Here is a 19,838-nt window from a genome sequence, read left to right on the forward strand (position 1 = left end):
GATCCATAATGCGATTTTATGAGACACACATTAAAATTTCTGTGGTTATAAATTTTACATATAAATTAAGATGGTTAAAATACAATACTTTATGTTTGGCCCAAGACTGATATATCAAATATAACGATTTTACCAATTCAAAGGTTCACATCTAATACTAGGTAGACTGCAGTTTTGAACTTTCAGCTAGCTAACAGCAAAAATAACATTGAACAACATTGAAGAGGTAAAAAAGACCAACATTTGGGGAAACTAAAATATTTATTTCATAAATTTAACTGATACGCGGTACTTCGCCTTGAAGTACCACGTATTGTTGGTCTTTTTTACCTCTTCGACGTTGTTCAATGTTATCTTTAGACAAATAGTGGTTCTCGTTTTCTTTCAAAAGATAATATAGACATCGTACCCTAGATTCAAAATCACTGCCTTGCGGGTAGCCAATAGCATTTACCCATTTTCCTACTGGAACTCCACAGTTACCTAGTAGGGCACTACAGTAAGGGATGTGGGCTGATTTTTCGAGGTCATAAGCTGGAAGTGGGTAATCGCAATTTAACAAAACCATCAATTGGAAAGCTCTCTGAATTAGAACCTAAGGTACTAGGCCTATATTATCTTTGCTAACAGTCAGTGACTAAAGTTCCCCTCCAGAAAACTGGTTAGGTAGGGTTTTACAATATTTTTTACATATTGATAAAAATCAGTATCAGAATTAGTTAACGTATGATTTCACCAAACACTAATAATTTACACACTTAAAGTTAAGAAATAATTAATTTTGTAGCTAATAAAATATTTGTTAATAGGAAGGAATAACACCAACCCCAACCCCCCCTTCATGAGCGCACATTGAAGCAATGAACTTCCATTCATTAGTTTCAGGGTTAAAAACCTCCACGGAACTTAAATTGGACACACCATCATATCCTCCAATCGCGTAAAGTTTTCCTGCACTGCCAACAAGGGCTACACGACTGCGCATGACATTCATTGGGGGAATATGTTCCCATTTTCCAATTTGAGGGTCGTACCGTTCCGCAGTCTGCAGGAAAGTTGATCCGTCGTAACCCCCACAAACATATATTTTTCCATTAAGAGAAGTTACCCCTAATCTACATCTTTTGGTCAGCATGGGTGAGATTAATTGCCATTGTCCAGTTTGGGGATCATAACGTTCCACCTAATGAAAAAAATTGTGTAGGAGGTGAAATCCACAAGTACACTTATTTCTAATTTACCGAATCAAATATTGACAGTCCATCATGACCTCCTAAAGCATAAATGTAACCGTCAAATGGTACAACTCCAGATGCACTACGGTGTTTACTCATGGAAGCAACCATGGACCACTGATCCAAATCTGGATTATAACATTCTACTGTGCTGAGCGAGGAAACACCATCATACCCTCCGCAAGCGTAGAGTCGGTTAAATAATGCACCAGCTCCTACAGCGCTGAAATATCAAGCTTATTCTTTAAGAAATAAGCTTACAGCAAAATTAATAATTGAAGTCTAATATACCTCCTTTTACAGTTCATAGATGCAACTTTGGACCAAGTATTGGTAGCTGGATCAAATACTTCCACAGTACTAAGTCTTTCATTACCATTATAGCCCCCAATTGCAAAAAGTTTGTTTCCTGTCAATAATATGGTAGTTATATGGATGGCTTAAAAATATTAAAGAGCGTTTACCCATGACAGCCACACCAACGCGGCTTCGTAGCATGGTCATTTCGTTGGACATTTGCCACCGCTCAATCGTGGGGTCATAAACTTCAACGGTACTTAAAGAATCACCTGAAATCAAATACTAATAAGAATAATTTTTGACAATGGAAAAGTGGAACAGCATTACCATTCTTCGTTAATCCACCAACAGCATAGATTAAACCTAATATATCTGGACAACATCTTGGTCTGGTCCTAAAACTTTGAAGTAATAGCCTTCTCTCAGGCATAAGATGGTAATCCTTGGCTTCATCTAATAAATCGCGGCATTTATGAGATGTACGAATTAACTCTTCAGTCGCTACTCTGTCTGTTAGGTATTGAGGAGTTAAAAGGGGCATTCGAACTTTGGTCAATAATTGTGGTAGGTAAAGTTGCCGGTTAACTATGTCTTTCTTCACCCATTCCATGACAGCTTCGAACACCTCTTCTTCGTTACAAACATGAAGCTCGTCTTTGCTTATAATATCATTAATTTCTTGAAATGGAAGGCCAATAAATTCCTCCGACTTTGAGACTTCCATAAAATGTTTCTGAATATACTTAAAGGCCGCCTCCACCAAGGAAGTGCAGCCTAAAGTGTCTGCAAATGCTTTCACACCAACGACATTGTGAGGGTGAAGTCGTTTTTTTAAAAACTCGCAACAAGCTTCTCTAACTTGTTGTAGCTGAAGAAAAGAGGCACCAACTAACAAAGATTGGACGCTAGATGTGTGGATGGTAACTTTGCCAGTGTAAGCAAAATTAATTAAAGCTTCTAAAGCACTGTAGACAAAAAATACCCAAATGAATAAAATAAAGCAACGTAACACATCATGAAACACACCATGGTTCAATTCCTTTGATAGTAATTTCTTTCTGCGTACTTTCGATCATTCCATTAGTGAACATTCCGTTGAAATACGGAATTGTACCAGCTAAAATAACTCTGTGGCCAGAAAAAATCGCATCATCCACCTATAGGACAAAAAACGCTTAAAATATTGACCAATTGTTAAGCCTTCGCTAATTAAAACTTACTTTAATGGTAACATCACAAAGCTTTCCTTGCCTTCTTATATCTTCAAAAATTGGAAAGGTTACTTCTGGTAAGTTATTTTGTTTAAATAACACCGAATCTTCGTTTTCTAAAGCCATGTTCCTTTTTTTTTATATATATACACACAATCGGTGTCGACCCTAGGCCTTAGACACCAGCACACACAATAACTGATTAATCAGGGTGCGATATGCACCGGTGTAACGGCCACGCCAACGGGGGGATACGTGGGGACAGGCCTGGGGTGGGGACACCCGTGGCGGAAGTACCCCAACCACCCGTTGGGGGATTGGTGCTCGTCCTCACACGGCCTACCACAAACTCGGCCTCCCAGACGCTTGGGATTACAGGAGTGAGCCATTACTCCCGGCCTAAAGCCATGTTCCAGTACCAATAAACCCAACTTTACGTTTTCTTAACACCGATGACCCAATGAACTAGGAGGATTCAAGTAAACCTGGAGTGGTCGTCTCCCGTTTTAGGCGGGGCAGTAAAAAATTCACGGACATAACAAGTATCGCCATCTATCGTAGAACCTTTACACTTTTAATCGGCTTTTCGTCTGCTAATTTTTCTATTCGCGTATTTCTAGTCCCGTGTTTTTAGTAGGAATAGACAATTAATTTTAATATTCGAAAACTAGCAGACGAATTTTATAAAAACATGTAGAAAAGGTGGCGCTAAACTCGTATGTCCGCGATTCTGGCTCGCGCTGCGTTGCCGTAGAGAGAGGGGAGCTCGTAGTGGGGGAATACACTTTTCTATTCCAGGGTACCGAGTTTTCATATTCCTAGTTTTCATATTCCTAGCAATGAATAGGTCACGGTGTCACCCATAGATATAGGAAACGTATATAAAGGTCTAGATAAAATATTTCAAACGCTTAATTTATGCAGGCTATCCTTATAAGGCGCTATCTATCGGTCAGAAAGCTCGTGCAATCGTTGCGAGAGCCATTGTCTCCTGCTTAAAAATTATACTAAAAGTCACCAATAGATGGTGTCTAAAGACTAGGGCCTGCGGAAAGGTCAAGCACTTAGTACAAAATTACTAGGAGAGCTTGCAATCCTGGTCACGTGCCTTCCTCGGTGTCTGCTAGGTGTCAATTCCGTATTTTATGTTAGGCTTAGACGCCCCAAAATTCATCTAGACCTTTATATACATTTCTTATATCTATGGTGTCACCATTGAGTTGGGAATATTAATCTAGAGATCCAATCAAATCTGCTCCCCGCGAAACAAGTTTTTGAAAATTACGAATGTGCCGGACTGCCGTCTCCTCTAAAATGACGAGAAAACGTTATCCTATGACCCGTAGCGCCATCCATTATTTTTGAAAAATAAATCTTTTTGGCGGAAAACGCGTCTTATTTGAACGAACCATTGAGAGATAGACGGCACGACAGGTAGAATGATAAAGTGTTCTCGTCATTTGGGAGCAGACGGCAGTATTCCTATTTTTTAAAAACTTGTTTCGAGAAATATTGAAATCCGACTTTTTGATTGGACCTCTAGATTAATATTCCCACCTTTTATGAATAACTGTTTAGATAAGAAAGCTTCAGTGTAGCGAAACCGAAACGAGTCTAGGTGGCGCCACTTACTTCCGAAGTTCCGAGATAGCGCCTATGATCTACGGTCTGCTATGGTCGTAATTGCTCTGTGTTACCACGGCCAACTTCGATCACGCGTACCGCGCTTTACCGGCCTCGTCAATCGCCTGAATTTACCGTGTATATATTTTCCCACCAGGGTTTCGCTACGACCAAAATTTAACGTTAGTCAGATAGGAAAAATCCACAAAAATCAATTATTTTTAAATAAATTTAAAAAAACATTGAATTAAACCGAATGAAGGTTAATATTTCACTAATAGTATAATATTTTTTAATGATTCTAATTTTTTAACGGTGTTTATAAATTATAAAAGAGTTAAACAGAAACCAAGAACATCCTCTAGATGCTGCCAGCAACATAGTATTATCATATGTAACATAATTACTCATAAGTATGCCACTGTACCTTTATTCCATTCAAAAATCTTCACTAATGGTTTGTTTCACCACGAACCAGTAAAAAGGTGGACTACGTTAGATTTTAACCTTTTTATTAATCCTAGTAATTTTGGGAGTCACACTATTGGCTAGTATCATATTTATTTAAGCCAATGGAAAACCTCTAAATTGAGAAGGATTTTTTTGCGTCGGAATTTTAGTCAATGTAGCTATATTAAAATTTATAAACTCTCGGTTTGTGCGGATGAAGTTAAATTATGAGTAATTTAGCAAAATAAAAGGGTGGGGAAAATGACCAATAAGTGATCGCTTTCCGAAAATGGAACAAGTCGTTGAAGTGGGATATTCCACCAGCGTTATTAAAACCCATATCAAGCCTAGAAGAGTTAGGCCTAGGCTCAAAAGAAGGTTCCAGAAAAGCTCAACCTGAATTTCAACTATTTTTTCCAATAAACCTGCTTCTTTTATTTGACAATGCAAATTTATTTTAGACTTATGGCAGGGTGTGTGCTATTACAATTCGCGACTGAAAGCTATCGGTACGTCCACTTTCGGTTGCCGTCGAAAACTAGATAGGTACAGTGATGGGCGCGCTCGTATCTTTGGATACTTTTAGGATACGAGATGATACTTTATCCGAAAAATAAAAATAAAATTATACGATTTTGATATGATCTTCTACATTGCAAAATGATCGCGATAAAATTTTGAAGATAATAAATCGGAAGCGATCTATATTTGAAAAGATTCTTCTCTTACCTAGCCTAGCGAAAAAAAGAGCGGGAATAGAGCTAGTGCTTCCATTTTTTGTATTAGAAATTACACGATAGATTTCTTCTGGTTTCTCTTCAATTTTGTTTGTATTTGAGAGGAAATATTTTAGCGCCATCTAGATATGCCAATATACACTATTTGAGCGGCGAACCTATCTCACGTGATACTGAAATATAGCCAAACCCGAAACACTGTTAAGTTATTGAAGGGAGAGGAGCGGTCAAAGGTCGCCGTTTTATAACGGTGGTGGGGGGGGGGGGGGGTGGCAAACAGTCGGAGGGAGGGGGGACGGAAAGCAGAGACTTTGATTCCGCGCCGCGCAGCCTGAAAGGCGATTTCAAAACTAAAACCAAAACTCCCAAAAGTTATTTTTCCCACCGTCCCACCTTGGAGTAGAGAAGTCCACTTCTTTGCTCCAAGGTCCCACGCAGACGCAGTTAGAGTCATGTGTTGCAAACTGGCGGTGTGAGCTGTGGCGATGCAATAGCTTTATTTATTTTCCATTATTTAGTTTTTGAAAATACTAAAATTAAAATCGATTCTAATCCATAAAATCAAAATCAAATGTTGAAGGATTTACTTCTGAATCAATAATCAAAAGATAAAAATTGAAATATTCATTTTAATACAGAACTTTTGATATGAAAAAAATTGATTCTACTTTCTCGTGAAACGTATTCGAAATATTTTTAAATATACTTTTCATAATAATGAAAACTAAAGAAGTATTTGAAATGATACTTATCCAAATCTTTAAAGATTTCTATTGATATTTTTCAGGCAAGGGCAAAAAAGAATTGAAATTAATTGAAACTCTCATATCTTTAAAGAAATTTGAAAGATCGGGAAAAAATCAAAGGGCCAAAACTAAATAAAATGAAAGATTGTGAATGATTTTGTCGCCATCTTTGCTCAAAAATATCAAAAATTAAATGATATTCTATAGAAATTTCAGAGGGAAAAAATTGATAGTATAGTATAGCTGCTGCCATCTATGTAAAAAGATACGAAAAAGATAGATATAATTTTTTTTGTGTAGCGTATTTCCAAACGGTAAGCCTATTAGCGTTTCCCAGCCAGTTGCGTAAGGACTTTTTATGGTACGTAATTGCGCGTATTAGAGGGTTATGATGGATGAAATAGACGCTATCAAAGTCTAATATTTAAATATGAATATAATTTCCCACTGTTTTGTGTTTCCTTGTCATAACGGTCGACGCGACGCCCAGATTGAGGCATTTTTCTCTAATTTAACAATATCAGACGCTAGATCATAGGCGCTACCAAGGAAGAGCGTGGCACCGTAGCGCCATCTAGACTATTTTTCGACAGCAACCAAAAGAGTTCGTAACGATACCGTCCTTAGCTCAAATTAAGAGAAATGCGTAAGCCGGGAGTAGTGGCTAACTCCTGTAATCCCAGGCGTCCGGGAGGCAGAGTTTGTGGAAGGCCGTGTGTGGACGACTACCAATCCCCCAACGGGTGGTCGGGATGCTTCCGCCACGGGTGTCGTAAAAATATCTGCCACAAGGATTAAACAGAAGCTATGTATAATTGACGCTAGTTACGTTAAAACAAGTTGCGGCCCGTGTTAACAGACGATTTTTTGATTTAGTTCACACTCCCTTCAAAGGCCCTATGAAACTCTTTGACATTTAAAAAAATAATCGATTTGATGAATGTATTCCTTTCAACCATGAATATCGAACTATATATATCATTACCGTTTCTACCATCTGGAGCATGGATGGTGTTTTTGTGTTTCACGTAATCACTTAAGCCAATTGATGACTTGCAACGAGACCGGTAGCACTGCCAAATGCGCCCAAGGCATTATGGTTATTCGCTTTATACTAACAAGGAGAGTACCCGAGGTGTTTATTGCCGATTGAGTTCAAAGTCGGGGGTTATGTAGACCTATATGAGATATGAAATTTCCCAAAATGAGACGTTGCACTACCCATTCGATTTGCCATGGCAACCGAAAATGTTTTTGACCACTTACAACCAAATTAAGATTTTTTCCTTATTTTACCCAAAATTTGTTACAAATTTACCCTAAAAATTTTTCAATTTACCCAAACTTGATGAAATTTACCTAAATGTGGTCCAAATTACACATTTCGTGATTTTCAAATTTTTCAAAATTTTCTTGAAACCGAGAAAATCCCATGCATTTTTAAATGGAGATTTTATTGTTTTAAGTGATCAAAAACATTTTCGGTTGCCATAGCAAAACGAATGGGTAGTGCAACGTCTCCTTTTGGGAAATTTCATATTTCATATAGGTCTACATTACGCCCGACTTTGAACAAAATCGGCAATAAACACCTCGGGTACTCTCCTGTAAGCGTTGGTATGAGCCTATGATCATTGCCCCGAATGCCCCCTGGATTAAGAGAAGGCCTAGAAATCGTTTTTCTACAGGGGGCGGCAAAAATTTTTTACACGCTCGCGAAACACTCACGAGGAGACGACCCGAGGTGGTTCTTTCCGATTTGGTTCAAAGTTGGGGGATTGTTAGACCTAGATGTAACATGAAACCCGTTAAAGGGAAAAGTTACGCTGGGCTTCCGTTTTGCCATGGCAACCAAAAATGTTTTTGACAGCATAAAATAAGAAAATGTCTATGTAAAATAACATGCGAAAATGACAAATTCTGTGCAAAACTTCAATAAATAAAAAAAAAATAAAAAAAAAATTGTAAATTTAACATTTTTGGATTACTTTGGACAAATAGGGGGGGATAAAAACCATTTTGGGTGAACTCGAGCGAATTTGAATAAATACGTCGAGTTTTGGGAAGACTGTTTTAGGTCCCGTAGTAGCGATGGCACACGAAGAGCTTAAATAGGGCCACGTGCATGAACCTTCTCTCTCTTGGTCTCTCGACCCGAAGATGACCACAACTTGTCCTCTCGCTCCTTCGTGACAATGGCGACCGGCTCGCCGGTCCCCCAGTTCATGATTTTCCATCTTACTGTTTCGCGGTAAACGAAACGAGTAATGTGTCGGCGACAACTTTAATTCGCGTCCGAATAGTTTACGCATTAATGTATCGCGTTCCGCGTTTCGTTATGGAGCCCAGGAACTTCAGCCGATTGAATCATCGAAGGACTATTTTTCTATATGTAAGAACAATACGTTTAAACAAGAGCCATGTTCCATAAACTGTCTTCATTAGTGGGGCAATAACTTTTATATTTGTACTTGGTTACCAGCGTAATATTAATTTGATCGTTTCATTAAACCACGTGTGTATTATCTCTAATGCTGACACTTTATTTTAGGATAATTTAATACCCCTAGACAACCTGACCCTAATTCTTATTCATATATTTAAAAGTGTCACAAGTACCTGTTCCTCAAGGTCTTCTAGTACGTTTTTCACTGTCTCACGAGTTTGTCGTGGTTGAATTTGTCCGTTTTCCGTTAAGCGTCTGTCAACAGCGGCAAATGAGCGTCAATCTGGTAACGGACTTTGAGGGAACTGTAATCTTAGGGGTTCTATACACTATTTCGCTGAGTCCACCCGTACATTAGGTGCACATCCGCGTACTCAGAGTTAGTAAAATGCGCTATACTTATCTTAAATTTGGATACAAAATAATGAATTGTCGATACAGCGGTTTGTTTTGTTCTTTAAAAAGCACCCCACCTTTAATAGTACACTGTTAAAAATAAAGGTTTTATTTTAGACCTTTAAAGTGCTTAAAACCTTTTCCAATATTTAAGACCATTCAGGGTTTTATCATAGAACATATTTAAACCGTCTGCTCCCCAAATTCAGTCCTTTTGTGGAGTGTTTAAGTACTTATTTTACGTTCTTTTATCCATTTTACATCATAAACAGTAAGAAGTTAATCCTTTTTCACTTTATTTTCAGTCCTTTATAGGCCCTTATTTATTTAATTTTGTGATTATTCAATACGACTCAATATATAAACCATTACCATGGCCAGATTAGGCTGGTTTTCGTTCGGGGGAAATAGACGAAAGAGCGTCCCTGAAGTCGTTGAACCATGGAAGAATTACTTCTTCCATGGTTGAACGAAGGGAGTTGATCACGTAAAGTACCATTTAATACTTTCAGTTTTTGCTATACACTTTGCAAGAATTTAAGGGTGCCGATATTTGGGTTATCATAGTTTGACACCTTAATCAATATCCCCTAGATTTAAAATCTGCTATCAAATTTTTAAAGACTTAACCTTAGTTAAATAATCCTGGTGATTGGAATTTCTTCGCATTATGTTATTTTAAAGAAAATATTAAAAAACGAAATAACGTAGTATTCAAATACTAGTCTCGAAATTGGTCCATATCATTTTTTTCTTCGTTTAAGAGAATTAAATGGGTATTCAAAAGGACTAAATGTTAGAACGTAACATTTTTATACCTTTACCACCAGGACTGGAAAAGGTTTATTCTTAGGTCTCGTTCCTTTTCAATACCCCAAAAGGTATTGTATTAAACATAAAAGAGTAAAATGGGTCTAAAATAATTGATGAGACCGTTTTTAGTAACCAAATGGTTTGAAATAAATTAAAAGTCCAATTTTGGTCGTTTTATAAACCTTTATTTTTAACAGTGTAAATAGTAAAGTCTGAATTTCCCAAAAGGCAACGAAATTGAAATTTATCCCCTGACCTAATGCGTTCATTGGATATAAAGTTAGATAACGCCTACATCACTAGTGTGAAATGATTCTGATTCTGTTAGGTCTCATTAAGTACAGCTTAGGAAAAAACGTTCGGTTTGTTATAGTTAGTGTAATATTTTTCATCCATCTAGGCTAAATGGTCAAGCTTTACGCAAATCAAACTATATCAGTACCATTCCGTGTCTTCAACAGTTTCCTTAAGGGGGGATAATACAGTAAAAGCCTCTTTTTCGTTCAATTACATAATTGAATTATATTTTTCTTATTAGGCTGAACCTTCCTCTAATGCTTAAAATAATTGTAGGATTTAGCACACTTCCGTACGTGAATGAAAGGTATTAAGAACAAGGCTTTATTGCACCTAGTTTTTTTACTATTAAGGTAAAATTCTAAATATATAAATGAAGAATTGTTGGTATTTATTGTTTTACAGCTAACGTAAAATTACCAACCTGTAAACTACGAATAAAAATTGCTAACAGAAGATTTAACAAAATAAGAAGATCGTCACGCCATGTGAGAAAATTCACAATTTGAGGACTGAGATTTAGGGAATTAACTTAGGATTAGATCTAACTTAAAAAGGTTCATTACTTGGAATACTAATCCTGCAAGGATGGCCCCAAGTAAAAAAGATCCCGAGTAATGGAGGTTCCAAACAATGGAGGTTCCGAGCAAGGATGGCCCTAAGTAAATAAGATCCCGAGTAATGGAGGTTCCAAACAATGGAGGTTCCGAGCAAGGATGGCCCTAAGTAAATAAGATCCCGAGTAATGGAGGTTCCAAACAATGGAGGTTCCGAGCAAGGATGGCCCTAAGTAAATAAGATCCCGAGTAATGGAGGTTCCAAACAATGGAGGTTCCGAGCAAGGATGGCCCTAAGTAAATAAGATCCCGAGTAATGGAGGTTCCAAACAATGGAGGTTCCGAGCAAGGATGGACCTAAGTAAATAAGATCCCGAGTAATGGAGGTTCCAAACAATGGAGCTTCCGAGCAAGGATGGCCCTAAGTAAATAAGATCCCGAGTAATGGAGGTTCCAAACAATGGAGGTTCCGAGCAAGGATGGCCCTAAGTAAATAAGATCCCGAGTAATGGAGGTTCCAAACAATGGAGGTTCCGAGCAAGGATGGCCCTAAGTAAATAAGATCCCGAGTAATGGAGGTTCCAAACAATGGAGGTTCCGAGCAAGGATGGCCCTAAGTAAATAAGATCCCGAGTAATGGAGGTTCCAAACAATGGAGGTTCCGAGCAAGGATGGCCCTAAGTAAATAAGATCCCGAGTAATGGAGGTTCCAAACAATGGAGGTTCCGAGCAAGGATGGCCCTAAGTAAATAAGATCCCGAGTAATGGAGGTTCCAAACAATGGAGGTTCCGAGCAAGGATGGCCCTAAGTAAATAAGATCCCGAGTAATGGAGGTTCCAAACAATGGAGGTTCCAAGCAAGGATGGCCCTAAGTAAAAAAGATCCCGAGTAATGGAGGTTCCAAACAATGGAGGTTCCGAGCAAGGATGGCCCTAAGTAAATAAGATCCCGAGTAATGGAGGTTCCAAACAATGGAGGTTCCGAGCAAGGATGGCCCTAAGTAAAAAAGATCCCGAGTAATGGAGGTTCCAAACAATGGAGGTTCCGAGCAAGGATGGCCCTAAGTAAATAAGATCCCGAGTAATGGAGGTTCCAAACAATGGAGGTTCCGAGCAAGGATGGCCCTAAGTAAATAAGATCCCGAGAAATGGAGGTTCCAAACAATGGAGGTTCCGAGCAAGGATGGCCCTAAGTAAATAAGATCCCGAGTAATGGAGGTTCCAAACAATGGAGGTTCCGAGCAAGGATGGCCCTAAGTAAATAAGATCCCGAGTAATGGAGGTTCCAAACAATGGAGGTTCCGAGCAAGGATGGCCCTAAGTAAATAAGATCCCGAGTAATGGAGGTTCCAAACAATGGAGGTTCCGAGCAAGGATGGCCCTAAGTAAATAAGATCCCGAGTAATGGAGGTTCCAAACAATGGAGGTTCCGAGCAAGGATGGCCCTAAGTAAATAAGATCCCGAGTAATGGAGGTTCCAAACAATGGAGGTTCCGAGCAAGGATGGCCCTAAGTAAATAAGATCCCGAGTAATGGAGGTTCCAAACAATGGAGGTTCCGAGCAAGGATGGCCCTAAGTAAAAAAGATCCCGAGTAATGGAGGTTCCAAACAATGGAGGTTCCGAGCAAGGATGGCCCTAAGTAAATAAGATCCCGAGTAATGGAGGTTCCAAACAATGGAGGTTCCGAGCAAGGATGGCCCTAAGTAAATAAGATCCCGAGTAATGGAGGTTCCAAACAATGGAGGTTCCGAGCAAGGATGGCCCTAAGTAAATAAGATCCCGAGTAATGGAGGTTCCAAACAATGGAGGTTCCGAGCAAGGATGGCCCTAAGTAAATAAGATCCCGAGTAATGGAGGTTCCAAACAATGGAGGTTCCGAGCAAGGATGGCCCTAAGTAAAAAAGATCCCGAGTAATGGAGGTTCCAAACAATGGAGGTTCCGAGCAAGGATGGCCCTAAGTAAATAAGATCCCGAGTAATGGAGGTTCCAAACAATGGAGGTTCCGAGCAAGGATGGCCCTAAGTAAATAAGATCCCGAGTAATGGAGGTTCCAAACAATGGAGGTTCCGAGCAAGGATGGCCCTAAGTAAAAAAGATCCCGAGTAATGGAGGTTCCAAACAATGGAGGTTCCGAGCAAGGATGGCCCTAAGTAAATAAGATCCCGAGTAATGGAGGTTCCAAACAATGGAGGTTCCGAGCAAGGATGGCCCTAAGTAAATAAGATCCCGAGTAATGGAGGTTCCAAACAATGGATGTTCCGAGCAAGGATGGCCCTAAGTAAAAAAGATCCCGAGTAATGGAGGTTCCAAACAATGGAGGTTCCGAGCAAGGATGGCCCTAAGTAAATAAGATCCCGAGTAATGGAGGTTCCAAACAATGGAGGTTCCGAGCAAGGATGGCCCTAAGTAAATAAGATCCCGAGTAATGGAGGTTCCAAACAATGGAGGTTCCGAGCAAGGATGGCCCTAAGTAAAAAAGATCCCGAGTAATGGAGGTTCCAAACAATGGAGGTTCCGAGCAAGGATGGCCCTAAGTAAATAAGATCCCGAGTAATGGAGGTTCCAAACAATGGAGGTTCCGAGCAAGGATGGCCCTAAGTAAATAAGATCCCGAGTAATGGAGGTTCCAAACAATGGAGGTCCCGAGCAAGGATGGCCCTAAGTAAATAAGATCCCGAGTAATGGAGGTTCCAAACAATGGAGGTCCCGAGCAAGGATGGCCCCAAGTTAATAAGATCCCGAGTAATGGAGGTTCCAAACAATGGAGGTTCCGAGCAAGGATGGCCCCAAGTAAAAAAGATCCCGAGTAATGGAGGTTCCAAATAATGGAGGTCCCGAGCAGGTGTGGCCCCAAGTAAATAAGATCCCGAGTAATGGAGGTTCCAAACAAGGGAGGTTCCGAGCAAGGATGGCCCCAAGTAAATAAGGTCGCGATCAATGGAGGTTCCAAACAAGGGAGGTTCCGAGCAAGGATGGCCCCAAGTAAATAAGGTCGCGATCAATGGAGGTTCCAAACAATGGAGGTCCCGAGCAAGGATGGCCCAAATTAAAAAAGATTCCAAGTAATGGAGGTCCCAAGCAAGGATGGCCCCAAGTAAATAAGGTCGCAATCAATGGAGGTTCCAAACAATGGAGGTCCCGAGCAAGGATGGCCCCAAGTAAATAAGATCCCGAGTAATGGAGGTTCCAAACAATGGAGGTCCCGAGCAAGGGTGGCCCAAATTAAAAAAAGATCCCAAGTAATGGAGGTCCCAAGCAAGGATGGCCACAAGTAAATAAGGTCGCGATCAATGGAGGTTCCAAACAATGGAGGTTCCGAGCAAGGATGGCCCCAAGTAAATAAGGTTGCGATCAATGGAGGTTCCAAACAATGGAGGTCCTGAGCAAGGATGGTCCCAAGTTAATAAGATCCCGAGTAATGGAGGTTCCAAACAATGGAGGTCCCGAGCAAGGATGGCCCCAACTAAATAAGGTCGCGATCAATGGAGGTTCCAAACACTGGAGGTCCCGAGCAAGGATGGCCCAAATTAAAAAACATCCCGAGTAATGGAGGTCCCAAGCAAGGATGGCCCCAAGTAAATAAGGTCGCGATCAATGGAGGTTCCAAACAATGGAGGTCCCGAGCAAGGATGGCCCAAATTAAAAAAGATCCCGAATAATGGAGGTCCCAAGAAAGGATGGCCCCAAGTTAATAAGATCCCGAGTAATGGAGGTTCCAAACAATGGAGGTCCCGAGCAAGGATGGCCCCATGTAAAAACGATCCCGAGTAATGGAGGTTCCAAACATTGGAGGTCCCGAGCTAGGATGACCCCAAGTAAATAAGATCCCGAGTAATGGAGGTTCGAAACAATGGAGGTTCCGAGCAAGGATGGCCCCAAGTAAATAAATCATGATCAATGGAGGTTCCAAACAATGGAGGTCCTGAGCAAGGATGGCCCCAAGTTAATAAGATCCCGAGTAAAAGAGGTTCTAAACAATGGAGGTTCCGAGCAAGGATGGCCCCAAGTAAATAAGGTTGCGATCAATGGAGGTTCCAAACAATGGAGGTCCCGAGCAAGGATGGCCCCAAGTTAATAAGATCCCGAGTAATGGAGGTTCCAAACAATGGAGGTCCCGAGCAAGCATGGCCCAAATTAAATAAGATCCCGAGTAATGGAGGTTCCAAACAATGGAGGTCCCGAGCAAGGATGGCCCCAAGTTAATAAGATCCCGAGTAATGGAGGTTCCAAACAATGGAGGTCCCGAGCATGGAAGGCCCCAATTAAAAAAGATCCCGAGTAATGGAGGTTCCAAACAATGGAGGTCCCAAGCAAGGATGGCCCCAAGTAAATAAGATCCCGAGTAATGGAGGTTCTAAACAATGGAGGTTCCGAGCAAGGATGGCCCCAAGTAAATAAGGTCGCGATCAATGGAGGTTCCAAACAATGGAGGTCCCGAGCAAGGATGGCCCCAAGTTAATAAGATCCCGAGTAATGGAGGTTCCAAACAATGTAGGTCCCGAGCAAGGATGGCCCAAATTAAATAAGATCCCGAGTAATGGAGGTTCCAAACAATGGAGGTCCCGAGCAAGGATGGCCCCAAGTTAATAAGATCCCGAGTAATGGAGGTTCCAAACAATGGAGGTACCAAGCAAGGAAGGCCCCAAGTAAAAAAGATCCCGAGTAATGGAGGTTCCAAATAATGGAGGTCCCGAGCAGGTATGGCCCCATGTAAATAAGATCCCGAGTAATGGAGGTTCCCAACAATGGAGGTTTCGAGCAAGGATGGCCCCAAGTAAAAAAGATCCCGAGTAATGGAGGTTCCAAATAATGGAGGTCCCGAGCAGGTATGGCCCCATGTAAATAAGATTTCGAGTAATGGAGGTTCCCAACAATGGAGGTTCCGAGCAGGTATGGCCCCATGTAAATAAGATCCCGAGTAATGGAGGTTCCAAAAAATGGAGGTCCCGAGCAAGGATGGCCCCAAGTAAATAAGGTCGCGATCAATGGAGGTTCCAAACAATGGAGGTCCCGAGCAAGGATGGCCCAAATTAAAAAAGATCCCAAGTAATGGAGGTCCAAAGCAATGGAGGTCCCAAGCAAGGATGGCCCCATGTAAAAACGATCCCGAGTAATGGAGGTTCCAAACAATGGAGGTTCCGAGCAAGGATGGCCCCAAGCAAATATGGTCGCGATCAATGGAGGTTCCAAACAATGGAGGTCCCGAGCAAGGATGACCCCAAGTAAAAAAGATCCCGAGTAATGGAGGTTCCAAATAATGGAGGTCCCGAGCAGTTGTGGCCCCAAGTAAATAAGATCCCGAGTAATGGAGGTTCCAAACAAGGGAGGTTCCGAGCAAGGATGGCCCCAAGTAAATAAGGTCGCGATCAATGGAGGTTCCAAACAATGGAGGTCCCGAGTAAGGATGGCCCCAAGTAAATAAGGTCGCGATCAATGGAGGTTCCAAACAATGGAGGTACCGAGCAAGGATGGCCCCAAGTAAAAAAGATCCCGAGTAATGGAGGTTCCAAATAATGGAGGTCCCGAGCAGGTGTAGCCCCAAGTAAATAAGATCCCGAGTAATGGAGGTTCCAAACAATGGAGGTTCCGAGCAAGGATGGCCCCAAGTAAAAAATATCCCGAGTAATGGAGGTTCCAAATAATGGAGGTCCCGAGCAGGTGTGGCCCCAAGTAAATAAGATCCCGAGTAATGGAGGTTCTAAACAATGGAGGTTCCGAGCAAGGATGGCCCCAAGTAAATAAGGTCGCGATCAATGGAGGTTGTAAACAATGGAGGTCCCGAGCAAGGATGGCCCCAAGTTAATAAGATCCCGAGTAATGGAGGTTCCAAACAATGGAGGTCCCGAGCAAGGATGGCCCAAATTAAATAAGATCCCGAGTAATGGAGGTTCCAAACAATGGAGGTCCCGAGCAAGGATGGCCCCAAGTTAATAAGATCCCGAGTAATGGAGGTTCCAAACAATGGAGGTTCCGAGCAAGGATGGCCCCAAGTAAAAAAGATCCCGAGTAATGGAGGTTCCAAATAATGGAGGTCCCGAGCAAGGATCACCCCAAGTAAATAAGGTCGCAATCAATGGAGGTTCCAAAAAATGGAGGTCCCGAGCAAGGATGGCCCCGAGTAAATAAGATCCCAAGTAATGGAGGTTCCAAACAATGGAGGTCCCGAGCAAGGATGGCCCCAAGTAAATAAGATCCCGAGTAATGGAGGTTCCAAACAAGGGAGGTTCCGAGCAAGGATGGCCCCAAGTAAATAAGGTCGCGATCAATGGAGGTTCCAAACAATGGAGGTCCCGAGTAAGGATGGCCCCAAGTAAATAAGGTCGCGATCGATAGAGGTTCCAAACAATGGAGGTCCCGAGCAAGGATGGCCCAAATTAAAAAAGATCCCAAGTAATGGAGGTCCCAAGCAAGGATGGCCCCAAGTAAATAAGGTCGCAATCAATGGAGGTTCCAAACAATGGAGGTCCCGAGCAAGGATGGCCCCAAGTAAATAAGATCCCGAGTAATGGAGGTTCCAAACAATGGAGGTCCCGAGCAAGGGTGGCCCAAATTAAAAAAAGATCCCAAGTAATGGAGGTCCCGAGCAAGGATGGCCCCATGTAAAAAGATCCCGAGTAATGGAGGTTCCAAACATTGGAGGTCCCGAGCTAGGATGACCCCAAGTAAATAAGATCCCGAGTAATGGAGGTTCCAAACAAGGGAGGTTCCGAGCAAGGATGGCCCCAAGTAAATAAGGTCGCGATCAATGGAGGTTCCAAACAATGGAGGTCCCGAGTAAGGATGGCCCCAAGTAAATAAGGTCGCGATCGATGGAGGTTCCAAACAATGGAGGTCCCGAGCAAGGATGGCCCAAATTAAAAAAGATCCCAAGTAATGGAGGTCCCAAGCAAGGATGGCCCCAAGTAAATAAGGTCGCAATCAATGGAGGTTCCAAACAATGGAGGTCCCGAGCAAGGATGGCCCCAAGTAAATAAGATCCCGAGTAATGGAGGTTCCAAACAATGGAGGTCCCAAGCAAGGGTGGCCCAAATTAAAAAAAGATCCCAAGTAATGGAGGTCCCAAGCAAGGATGGCCACAAGTAAATAAGGTCGCAATCAATGGAGGTTCCAAACAATGGAGGTCCCGAGCAAGGATGGCCCCATGTAAAAAGATCCCGAGTAATGGAGGTTCCAAACATTGGAGGTCCCGAGCTAGGATGGCCCCAAGTTAATAAGATCCCGAGTAATGGAGGTTCCAAACAATGGAGGTTCCGAGCAAGGATGGCCCCAAGTAAAAAAGATCCCGAGTAATGGAGGTTCCAAATAATGGAGGTCCCGAGCAGGTGTGGCCCCAAGTAAATAAGATCCCGAGTAATGGAGGTTCCAAACAAGGGAGGTTCCGAGCAGGTGTGGCCCCAAGTAAATAAGATCCCGAGTAATGGAGGTTCCAAACAATGGAGGTCCCGAGCAAGGATGGCCCCATGTAAAAAGATCCCGAGTAATGGAGGTTCCAAACATTGGAGGTCCCGAGCTAGGATGACCCCAAGTAAATAAGATCCCGAGTAATGGAGGTTCCAAACAATGGAGGTCCCGAGCAAGGATGGCCCCATGTAAATAAGATCCCGAGTAATGGAGGTTCCAAACAATGGAGGTTCCGAGCAAGGATGGCCCCAAGTAAATAAGGTCGCGATCAATGGAGGTTCCAAACAATGGAGGTCCCGAGTAAGGATGGCCCCAAGTAAATAAGGTCGCGATCGATGGAGGTTCCAAACAATGGAGGTCCCGAGCAAGGATGGCCCAAATTAAAAAAGATCCCAAGTAATGGAGGTCCCAAGCAAGGATGGCCCCAAGTAAATAAGGTCGCAATCAATGGAGGTTCCAAACAATGGAGGTCCCGAGCAAGGATGGCCCCAAGTAAATAAGATCCCGAGTAATGGAGGTTCCAAACAATGGAGGTCCCAAGCAAGGGTGGCCCAAATTAAAAAAAGATCCCAAGTAATGGAGGTCCCAAGCAAGGATGGCCACAAGTAAATAAGGTCGCAATCAATGGAGGTTCCAAACAATGGAGGTCCCGAGCAAGGATGGCCCCATGTAAAAAGATCCCGAGTAATGGAGGTTCCAAACATTGGAGGTCCCGAGCTAGGATGGCCCCAAGTTAATAAGATCCCGAGTAATGGAGGTTCCAAACAATGGAGGTTCCGAGCAAGGATGGCCCCAAGTAAAAAAGATCCCGAGTAATGGAGGTTCCAAATAATGGAGGTCCCGAGCAGGTATGGCCCCAAGTAAATAAGATCCCGAGTAATGGAGGTTCCAAACAAGGGAGGTTCCGAGCAGGTGTGGCCCCAAGTAAATAAGATCCCGAGTAATGGAGGTTCCAAACAATGGAGGTCCCGAGCAAGGATGGCCCCATGTAAAAAGATCCCGAGTAATGGAGGTTCCAAACATTGGAGGTCCCGAGCTAGGATGACCCCAAGTAAATAAGATCCCGAGTAATGGAGGTTCCAAACAATGGAGGTCCCGAGCAAGGATGGCCCCATGTAAATAAGATCCCGAGTAATGGAGGTTCCAAACAATGGAGGTTCCGAGCAAGGATGGCCCCAAGTAAATAAGGTCGCGATCAATGGAGGTTCCAAACAATGGAGGTCCCGAGCAAGGATGGCCCAAATTAAAAAACATCCCGAGTAATGGAGGTCCCAAGCAAGGATGGCCCCAAGTAAATAAGGTCGCGATCAATGGAGGTTCCAAACAATGGAGGTCCCGAGCAAGGATGGCCCAAATTAAAAAAGATCCCGAATAATGGAGGTCCCAACCAAGGATGGCCCCAAGTGAATAAGATCCCGAGTAATGGAGGTTCCAAACAATGGAGGTCCCGAGCAAGGATGGCCCCATGTAAAAACGATCCCGAGTAATGGAGGTTCCAAACATTGGAGGTCCCGAGCTAGGATGACCCCAAGTAAATAAGATCCCGAGTAATGGAGGTTCCAAACAATGGAGGTTCCGAGCAAGGATGGCCCCAAGTAAATAAGGTCGCGATCAATGGAGGTT

General features: G+C 42.3%; 1 protein-coding gene across 1 annotated transcript; it reads right to left on the reverse strand.

Annotated features, from left to right (window-relative positions):
• Positions 1-43: 43 nt before the first annotated feature.
• Positions 44-3,175, reverse strand: KLHL18 (Kelch like family member 18). Its single transcript, XM_090159611.1, has 7 exons — positions 2,756-3,175; positions 2,562-2,692; positions 1,863-2,500; positions 1,700-1,804; positions 1,527-1,644; positions 1,242-1,458; positions 44-1,183 (listed from the first exon to the last, which is right to left on the reverse strand). The coding sequence occupies exons 1-7, from the start codon at positions 2,870-2,872 to the stop codon at positions 803-805; spliced, it is 1,707 nt and encodes a 568-aa protein (XP_090015737.1). The 5' UTR covers positions 2,873-3,175; the 3' UTR covers positions 44-802.
• Positions 3,176-19,838: the final 16,663 nt, after the last annotated feature.

Source organism: Leiobunum rupestre, chromosome 9 (genome assembly GCF_980474605.1).
Source record: "Leiobunum rupestre chromosome 9, qqLeiRupe1.1.hap1, whole genome shotgun sequence".
In the NCBI taxonomy this organism is placed as follows: Eukaryota; Metazoa; Arthropoda; class Arachnida; order Opiliones; family Sclerosomatidae; genus Leiobunum; species Leiobunum rupestre.